The sequence below is a fragment of the Tachypleus tridentatus genome, chromosome 11 (genome assembly GCF_004210375.1).
Source record: "Tachypleus tridentatus isolate NWPU-2018 chromosome 11, ASM421037v1, whole genome shotgun sequence".
In the NCBI taxonomy this organism is placed as follows: Eukaryota; Metazoa; Arthropoda; class Merostomata; order Xiphosura; family Limulidae; genus Tachypleus; species Tachypleus tridentatus.
This window is the reverse complement of record NC_134835.1, coordinates 41,721,675-41,732,629: the sequence shown is the minus strand read 5'-3', so window position 1 is coordinate 41,732,629 and position 10,955 is coordinate 41,721,675. Positions and strand designations below refer to the sequence as shown.

General features: G+C 33.3%; 1 protein-coding gene across 3 annotated transcripts in view; it reads left to right on the top strand.

The window, feature by feature from the left end:
* Positions 1–6,496: 6,496 nt before the first annotated feature.
* Positions 6,497–10,955, top strand: part of LOC143232020 (casein kinase I-like) — a 46,142-nt gene continuing 41,683 nt past the window's right edge. For all 3 annotated transcript variants that reach the window (XM_076467003.1, XM_076467002.1, XM_076467004.1), the window contains exons 1-2: positions 6,497–6,698; positions 6,860–6,937. In XM_076467003.1, coding sequence (XP_076323118.1) covers positions 6,862–6,937 — 76 coding nt within the window. In that variant the 5' untranslated portion in view covers positions 6,497–6,698; positions 6,860–6,861. The remainder of the gene's footprint in view (positions 6,699–6,859; positions 6,938–10,955) is intronic.

Below are 10,955 nucleotides of genomic sequence, written 5' to 3'. Positions count from 1 at the left end.
AAGATGTTTACTTTTTCGAAAATTGTCACAAATTGAACATAATTTTTGGAATAACTTAAAACTCTGACTCGACCTTTTACAAGCTCGTGCTGAAACAGATGTAGGTTCCTTTTTGTATGTTCAATAATCTCATGTTTAATAAAACAAGATCCTTTTTATAATGTTTCATCGCAAATTTTTAGAAGTAGACTTCTTTAAAACTGGCTTATAGTTTCTTCTGGGAGCAGATGCATTCTGATTCGTTTATTTATTCCACCATTAAAAGTATCAAGTAAAAACATCGTACTTTCTCAACGGTTGAATATATTCGATCTGTCTTTGTTATCGTACTCATGAAAATATCATAATAAAGTAAAAGAAATTAGAACAATAATATAGAGCAATACTGGGTTAATTTTGTCCCAGCATTAGAAATAATTTTTTACCAGTATGATCTCCTTGGCAAAATATGAAAACACATTATTGTGATAGTGTAGGCTAAGATTAATTGCTTGTCGTGGCCCTGTAAGAAAGCTGTACTGTTTTAAGCGATACAACTATGGCATCTGTAATTACATACAACACAAATAAATTTATCTTTAGGTTTAAATTTAAGACTGTGAGAAATCAAACTGGTAACATTACACCACAAACAATATACAATTGACACTCAAAATTTACTTTTGAGATTCTGATTAATGAACGGAATTTATAAAGCGTTGTTCAATGAATCCGTGATTTGGTGTTCATTTGATATGATGGACAAACCAATTAAAACTTCTTGAGTCATCGTGGATCTCGGGTTAGTTTAGGTTAGCTTTAATTTTGAGAAGCTTCATTCTCCACTAGTAGCCAGGTAATACCAGAATAATTCTCAAAGCAATATATACGTTTGAAAAGGAAGACGTGGCTTTATTCTCTTCTATATTATTTATAGCGTGAATTTGAATCACCCCTGGTGGGATATTTACTGACAACGCTATGGGTTTATCATAGATGTCCCGCACTTCAACATTTACTGACTGCTATTGCTATTTTATAAGAGCAGTCAGTGTTAATGAACATCAATGGTTTTTGATGTCACATGAACTCTCATTTTCAAATTTTGGTATACATAATACAGAAAATGTAAATCAATGCGCTATTTTAATTGATTTTTTTTTCTGGAAACTGAAAGACCGTGTTAGAAATAGTATACAAGTTGTTTTGAGCTGTTGCACAGCGTTTTGAGTGGGCTCATTCCTTCCATCTTATTTAAACATACATTACTTTTATGTGTTCTATAACTGTAAGCAAGATGGCGGTTATATTAGGCTACAGAAAATTGCTTTCCATTTTTGCTCTAAAAACTTTAAATATTAAATTTTTCATTAAGCAAATTTAGCCCATTGTACATCTTTGCGCTGAAATAACAATATATAATGATTAAGTCATTTATGTTTCAAGAAAACCTTCTCAGCAGCCAAATGGTATTACAGATGGGCTATTTACGGTTTAAGCTTAATTACATTGTAATGACCAGGCATAGTTAGGTGGTTAGGGCACTCGTCTCACAATGTATGGGTCGCGGGTTAGAATCCCCGTCACACCAAACACGCTCGTCATTTCAGCCGTTGATAAAGAGTAGCCCAAGAGTTGGAGGTGGGTGATGATAACTAGCTGCCTTCCCTCTAGTCTTACACTGCTTAATTAGAGACGGCTATCGCAGATAACCCTCGTGCAGCTTTGTGCGAAATTAAAGAAAAACAAATATACTGAACCCCCTGCAAAAAAACAGAAAAGATTCGTTTAATGTATATTTTGCTGTCCTTAGCAAATGTATACCTGCCAATGCCATCTTTCAGCTCATGAATTCCATAGATCATCACAAAAACGTAAGATGAATTAACTTCACGTAAATCTCTCGCTATAAATAGCATTGACAATTTATATATATATTGTATATTATTCAATTAAGTTTCTTTGTGAAAACTTGTACTCTTTAGTAATGACCCAGTGTATCTGGCTAGACTATATTTTTAAGGAAATCGCTTTTAGTTATAACTTGTCGTCTCATTCAGCATTGATAATAAACAGAAAAATACTTCCAAAAACATCTTTTAAACAACACGATAAAATATAGTGACGTATACTGGATATACATACACAGGGTCTCCGAAAGCGTTCTGTTTCAAAGACGTGGAGAACCAAAATTAAAAGTAATAAAAGTTTCTATATCCTACTTTGAAGTTTACGTCATGCTATGTTGCAACCTCCATGCGCACGTTTTATTGACATCACAATAACATATATTCCAAGGTTAAGAGTCCTTTGTGTCTACTAAATGACTGACAGACAACACACTATTCAAGTGGTTAAAACAGGTGGTCCTCGGTTCCTTTTCGGAAAAATAAAATTTTATGAAGCCTGTTACATACTTCGTAGCTGTATAAATATTACCGCTTATGAAACTCAAGGAGGTGCACTTAAAGTAATGCTTTTAATTAAAATGTTGAAAGTAATTTAAAACTCATAAGCATTTTATTTAGGTTTCAGACGAATACTTACATTTTCTCATATACAGTGATGGAACATTCTGTATATCTATTACATAATGATCACGTATACTTATAGATCTATTACATGATGATAAGGTAGATCTGTATTTCTAATATATAGTGATAATGTCTATTGTCAGGTGTCTATTACGTAGCAATAATGTATATCACATCTATTACATGATGATAAGGTAGATCTGTAGATCTAATAAATAGTGATAATATATACTCTTCAAAAAAAGAAACGCAAAAGGGATATTTTTGTTATTTTAAAGAGACATATATGTAATAACGTTACAAGCTCAGAGTATGTGATGTTACACGTGTTAAGGCACTGATTGTCAGACCAAAATGACAATAAAAGTTGTGCACTTTGAAAACGGAGGAAAACATCGGATTTTTCGCCAAAACGCATTCGTGTCCAATAAATTTGTTTGAGAGATCTGCATGTTCTGCAGATAGAAGATAAACCCTATAAATTTGACGGGTTCTCGGTTTCCATAGCTCAGTGTTAAGCCACCGACACGCAATACAGTTACGCCAAGACTGACTGAAGCACAACGCAACAACGCCATTGGTCGCTTGGACGCAGGCGAATCTCCATCAGATGTTGCCAGAGTTGTGAATGTCCACCCAAGCCCCATCACAAGGCTATGGAATCGTCACCAACAACATGGATCAACTTGTGACCGTCCACAAATTGGCAGACCTCGTGTGACCACGCCCGCAGAAGATCTAACATCCGGTTACGTCACCTTCGGGATAGGACCACCACTGCGACGTCTACTGCCTCAACCATACAAGGGCTGCGTAGGATTTTCGATCAGACCGTACGCAACCGTCGACGAGATTCTTAGGCCCCACGTGCAACCCATCATGGTGAACGTCAACGACGTTTTTCAACATGACAACGCCCGTCCTCACACAGCTCGACTCACCACTGTCTTCTTGAGACACCACAACATCAACGTTCTTCCCTGGCCCTCACCAGATTTAAACCCCATCGAACATCTTTGGGACGAGTTGGACCGACGTCTGCGACGGCGACAACCTCAACCGCAGACTCTACCTCAGCTTGCAGCAGCTTTGCAGGCTGAGTGGACAGCCATTCCATAGGATGTGATTCGTCATCTCATCGCTTCCATGGGCAGGAGATGCCAAGCAGTTATTGATGCTCACGGGGGGCATACTCGTTATTGACGTTGAGTGACGTTAAACTTCAACTAGTGAGCGTGGACTTCGCTTTTGCAGACTTTGGATGTTCAGCAGTGAATGTGCAAAGTTCCACACATGTCATACAGAACTACCCGGAATAAACTTGTTAACAATATGTCTCAAATTTTGCCTTTTGCGTTTCTTTTTTTGAAGAGTATATATCTACAAGTCTATTACATGATTATCAGGTGTATCAATAGATCTAATACATAGTGATAATGTGTATTGTCAGGTCTGTTACATAATGATCGCGTATATCTGTAGATCTAATACATAGTGATAATGTGTATTGTCAGGTCTGTTACATGATGATCGCGTGATAATGTGTATTGTCAGGTCTGTTACATGATGATCGCGTATATCTGTAGATCTAATACATAGTGATAATGTGTATTGTCAGGTCTGTTACATGATGATCAGGTATATTTGTAGATAAATACCTTGTTCTTAAACAACATATCCACCTGAAAACCTAAATCCTCTAAGCCTTTTTATGTTTTTCTAAGTAGAAAAATAAATTTAATGTTGTTTGTTACTATACACAAAGCTACACAAAGTGCTATCTGTTCTATGCCCACCACGGGTATCGAAACCCAGTATAATTTTGCAGACACATCGCTGTGCCACTAGAGGCGAGAAATTGAATTAGTTCTTCGATTAAAATAAAATTCAGACATGCAGAATTAAGTGTAAAAAATTACAAGTATCCAATGAACATACAAGCATTATTAATAACAAAAAAAACATTGTTAAGCGTAAACAAATTCAGAAATTTTTGCAGAAAATATCAAAATAATCACATTAAACGAACAAGATATAATTAATAGTTTTAATGTATTTAACGTATCACATTCGTGATTAGTGATGAGATTTTCCAAACTGGTAGAACACTGAAACAATCCACTGAAGTGGCAATATCCAATATACCAAAGAGATTGAGTTCATTATATTAAAACAATTTTGGAGCCTCACCACGTCGTTACAGTCGATGTTGCCACGTCCAATCGAGTTCTTCATGTGCATGTTGATAATAAATTTGTTGCGTTTTTTTTATTTCAAAAGGTTATCTTGTCTACAGCACACGTTTCTACTTTGCTGACTTTTTATAAACCATCAAACTTTCTTGTACCTGTTCCAACATTCCAATCGCACAGAAATTTATAGGGACTACGTTTGTGGGATTTGACCGATATGTCTACGTATAGAATACTAGTTTATTTCTCTAAATGACTGAAGTTTGCAACGGTTTAACAGATATGTTATGGAACTCGATGGAAGCAACTTGAGTATACGCGACTTGTGTTGCTTTCCCATACGAAGATCCTTCTTGATTATGTTTCCTGGTACATGTAGACAGCTTTTGACACTGGTGTTTGTATTTATGGAGCCTTATCTGTTACAAGACTCCGCACTTTAGTTACCACGGCTGAGGGGCGACTTGTTTTTTTCTGAACGGTCATGGTGATCAAGTTGATCCACATTCTTTTTTTTTTCCAATCCCACAAAGTACAAATGATATCCCTGTCTTGAACATTTTAAATCCGATTATAATACATTTTTATTGTCTGAATGTTTAAATATTTTGTGTATGAAAGAGATATCATATTCTTTCCCAAAGCAGTCATTTTTTATGGTATCACTCTACCTGAAAAACACTCAATAATTTTACTGTATAGTTCTGATATATACGTTGTTCCATCGCAACTTTAAATTGGCTGTAGTTTTCATATCACGTGTTGATTTGCTTATTCAAAATTATTTTAATATAACGCAGTCGATTCTCTATGGGATTCAATATTTTTTGTACGAATTACGAGATATTTCTAACATGAAGGAAGCGACTATTAACAACAAAATAACGTAGGTATGGATTTCCCCTTATGAACAGCTCTTTTTGTCGAATAATTTGAAAGAGACATTCTCATGAACAACGCTCTAAAACGCAGTTATATGGACATAATTTGCATTAGTTGCCAGTTCTCTACAATGACCATTTGGAAAAGGCGTTCTTCTGAACAATACTGGAAAATACAGTAGTATGGCTACACTTTAATAACGAGATTACAAAATATTTGAACAACATTAACAATTAACATCCTTTCTATACATGATGGTCATCAAATTCAAACACACTTAGTCATCAATAAGAAGCAAATCAATAAAATAATCAGAACCCTAAAATATTTCAAGTTATCAGTCCACATCATCTAATTATTGCTTGATATATATATTTTTTTCAAAAACAACATTCTTACACAACAACTAAAGAACATGCTATTCTCTAAATTTTTTTCATTATGGGCAGTAAAACCAAAATATTTTTTTTTACTTTTTCGTTTGCCTAAACCTGTGCATTAAGCAAAATTTATTGCTATAAAGTTTTTTTTGTGCACTCGTCATAACCTATTAAAAACACAAAATATTTATTTTAGCTAATAAATGAAATAAGCGCCGGCTGAACAAGATTTTGTTAACTTTAATTTTAAAATATATCAAGAAGGTAATGATACATTTAAATGTTTGTTTATTATGCTTTTTTCATATGAAGTTTTTGGATTATGAATACATTTATTTCAACTTTTTTTTTCTTAAAGATAATCGATCTAAAGTCATAATCATTAAATTAAGCCTTACTCTCAGCTTGTTTTTATATCTTTGTTGTTTCTATCACTAAACTGAAGGATGTTTATATTTGTGTTTGTGCGTCTATGTCAGCTGTTAAGGTTTTGCGCCGTCTGGTTGACAAAAAGATAAACTTAACAGTCGTATGAACTACCAATTAAGGGAATCCGGGTATTGTGAGACTGTCTCTTTGGATATAACGCAGTAGACGTGTTAACATATTTACAATGAAAGGAGTGAAAAATGTAAAATTCGGTAATTCCTGACTTTAGTACGGAATACATGAACTACCTTTTTTCTACAGAGATGTTAAGTTTCAACCACGAGGGAAATTTGTGAAAGAAGGTAATCGTGTAACTTATTCCCAAGATTATAACGTCAATTAGATCAATGTGGTACTGATAGTGATAACTACATTGCATCACCGTTTTGCAGAGTTCAATGTTTGTATGAAAATAAAATGAAAATTAGATAATAGTTTTTACTTTTTATTTTAATGCCTATAGCAATGGAACTTCGAGTCGGTAATAAGTACAGGCTTGGAAGAAAAATAGGAAGTGGTTCTTTTGGTGACATCTATCTTGGTAAGTTATTTTAAAGGTTATACTTACAATTTGCAGATAAGTTGCCAGATACAATTCAGAAGTGTTGTTTTATCTTTTAAATTTTATGCTAATCTGTTTGTCAGTTTATATAAATGCAGTAACAGACTAGGTATAACTAATGTTAGAATAACTTAAGTCCTACTCCCACATAAAAATTATATGTATGAGGTCTAGAACTACATAAATTATATGATTATGTAGTGGAAAGATGCAAAAAATGTTAAAGGTGAAATAAAAGCTCAAATCTTCCTTCTATTCTGGTTAGTGAAAAGTTTATTTAAGATCAGCCGTTGTCATTAATTTGTTCTTCAGTGCCAAAATTTGTTATGCCTAAAAAAATTAAAGGTAATATTATTCAGGTTCTCAAAAGTGTTAGCACCATGAATAAGTTTTTTCATTACCTTAATTTTAAAACATTTTGACTCCTAATGGCTAGGCTGAAGGCAGCCTGTTAGTTGGCATGATTGACTCTCAATCTGAGATTTGTGATATAAGGTCCCTTGCTGCAAAATACATTTCACACTATAGATGTATGATTGCATTATAAAAGTGATAATCAAATCCAAGAGCTTGTGGTGTGGTACATTGACTAGTTGCCTTTTGGTTAATGTGGCCAACACATTACATCTGTCATGTTGAGTACCAGTGAAGCCTTTTGCCAAACACCAGGGCACATAAAGCTGGCTGGGATGTGATACACATAATAGTGGCCTAAGTGTTATGGTGTAATCAGATTACATGCGACATGTTTGATGACAGTGTAAATGTTTTAATAACTATATGAGGAGAAATAAATATTACATAACAGAATGTTGTGTTAGTATAATAAAGGATAGTAAGTAAATGTTAGATTCTATAATTCTGTAGTGATATTATGATATAAATGTAATTTATTAACATCACGAGAAGACATCACACATTTATCCATGCTCAACAAAATGGCTAATGGCCATTTTGAAGGCATTTATTAGACCCTGATCAGATAGGTATTGAACTGCTGCAGGTAAGGTTTAATCTAATTCTTAAAATATCATTGTGTGTTGAAAGTTTTGTTAAAGTTAAGGTAATAAGTACATAACTGGCAAGTCTCCTGATTTTATTGGGAGACTTCCAGTCTGAAAGACTGATCTCTTACCTACTGACTATTTAGATTGCCAGTTTTATCATAAATGTTACCGACATATTGTTTACTTGTGAAAGATGTGTTACAACATGATGAAGATATAACTGTATTTGAGACCCTAGCAACTCCCCTGTAGCCCTTTAAATATGCCTATTTCCCTTTCGTGCATCATGTGGCATGACATAAATGTACTTTGGAAGCTGCAGAGTGAGTGAACTGTAAGTAAATTAGCAAGGAAGGAGGAGGTAGGAAAAGGATATTCGAGTAAGAAAAATATTATGAATGTGTATTTAAGCCTGAGTATACAGAGAATACCCCTGTGTACAGAGGTTAGGTTATTGTGTTTTGTATTCCTAGTTTGTTGTTTGTTTAGAAAAGCTGGAAGGTAATACAAAGTTTGGACATTGAGATATTTTGGCAAAGTAATTTATTAGAATTTTAAGGTTTCTTAAAGTAGTATTGTTAATGATGCTCATATTTTAACCTCTTTTTGGAATAGATATGTCATTGTGTGGGTTAATTTGTTAAGACCTTGTTATAACATATGTTTGTTACCTTAATCTTCAATCATTTTTATATTCTGATAGAAAGCTATAAAAATGTGAAATGAGAACCTAATCAGTGAAGTTGAATGTGATTTTGGTCAGTTTGTTTTTTAAATAATATTGCATTGCTAAATTCTCTGTATTCATAATAACCACAGTCTTATATTTAGAAAACGTTTTTAACCAGTAATTTGATATGGAGAGCTATCTTTCAGGATCTGATCCCCATTACCAATGAGTTGATTTTTTGGATAGCTAACAAATTTAGTTGTCTGTTTTGGGTTTTTAGATTTTAAATTTTTTTAATAAACTCATAAATATACAGAGGGTTTTTATAAAAGAAATTCTTGAATTGTGCAATTTTTGTTGTTTAGGGATATTGAGATTTTGACATAAATATTAATGTTGAAAAAAAAGTCAGGTTACCCACTGAGATTAACTTTCTATCAGCATGAAAAAAGTACCCTATGTTGAATATTGTCTAACATTAACAAAAACAACAAGATTTTAATAGAATTCAAACAAACAGTATAAATCACATTAATAGGCAAATCACAAATTTATAACACTTAACCTAAAAAATTTTCTAGAGGAAAATGTCTGTATCACAGCTACCAGAACAGTTTTGTATTGATGTGTTTCCACCATAGGAAGGCTGTACAAAGTCTTAACAGTTTTGGTTACTTTAATGAGTTTTAACCTTTAGAGACAAGAAGTCCAAAATTTAAGCCTCTCCCAGCAGCTTAAATAATTTAAACTAGTTTTAGTTTTAGACATCCAGCTGTAAATGTTTTTCAACAAAACCTTCCTGTAATAAAAGGACTAAAACTATCTCTAGTACTCCAACTTCAGTGTTACCAAAGTTTTATAATAAGATCAATAGTGTCTGAACAATTACATTGTTAACCTTAACTAACTATATGAAGGAATAATCTTGACTTGTTATTGTGGTGTGTGAGAAGACTAACTCCTTCACAACTCTCTTTTTTTCTTGTATTTTTTTTCTCTTGATCGTAATATTGCCTAAAGCAGTAACTAAATTTAATCTCATCTTAGGCCTATTTTTGCACTGGTAAGTCTCAGTGTATTATGGCTGCATTCATAAAAATTTCTTCTGTATCATTTTTGTGATAATATGCAATTTTTATGGAAATGTTAAAACACGTATAATCTTTGGAAATTTACAGTAGGTGTAGCTGCAGGCTTATTTGAAACAACTTTCCAAAGTTTATAAGAGCTACTAGATACAGAGTAGTCACCTGTTTATTATTGGTGTTCACACTAAAGTGATTTTGTTTTTTCCTAAAGTATCTGAATAGAAGTCATTCTGTTGTAAAGATGATCCATGGAGATAGCCAGTAAGACAAAAACTCCAGATTCACCCATTATCATAAGTAAAATGTACAGTGCAGTTCAAAAATATCTATTCCTTTCTTTTTTCTTTTTTGGTGTGTAGGAGAGGGGGTTAGAGATTGCTTGATGTTCATACAATACAAGTAAAAGCCAAATTCTAGGTCACTTCTTGAAGTTATAGTATGTAACCCCTTACCTTCAAAACTAAAGAACCTGAATATCAATTCCATATTTAATCTAATCTTCACTTCCACATACCTATTTAGGTATATTTCAGAAAAAGTTAAACTGATAGCAGAAATCACATCTAGATTATTTCACAAGCTTGTAATATAAGTAATTGTAGCTTTAAAATAATTGAAAACAAGTTTTAATAGCATTCTTCAAAACTTGAACCTAAAGCTACGATAAGAAAAAAAAAAGTGATCTTGATTTGATAAACCATTTAGTAAATTTGCATTTTCCTTATTCTTGACTTGGATTTGGTCTTTGACTCAAACTGGATTGGAAGTGATGGTCATTCCAAATGGGTGGGGGAATAATAGCAATAAAAGTAATCCTTTTATTTTTACATTGTTTACATGCTGTACATTTTGAGTAGTAGTAGACCTGTATTAGAATCTACTAGGACTTCACTTTCTTCTTTGGGCTTGCAATAGTTAGGCCATAGGTAATCTCACTGAAACTAGGCTTGTGCTTAAACTATTTCCTTGGATGATGACCACATTTGAGATATTATCTATATAAAATTTCAGCTTAGATGTGCTTCATGTGATTTGAAAATTTTCCTTTCTGTATGTAATTCAGTCTGGTGTTGTTTTCTTGATCCAAAAGGAGTTTGAACCTCCTGGCATGGATATCAATGTACTATGGTATAACACTTTTTTAGATGTCATACTTTAGCAGCTTGGTTATTAGTGCCTTCTGTTAGATATTTTTAGATTCAGTTTGTCCCATTCATTTTAATTAAGCTCTG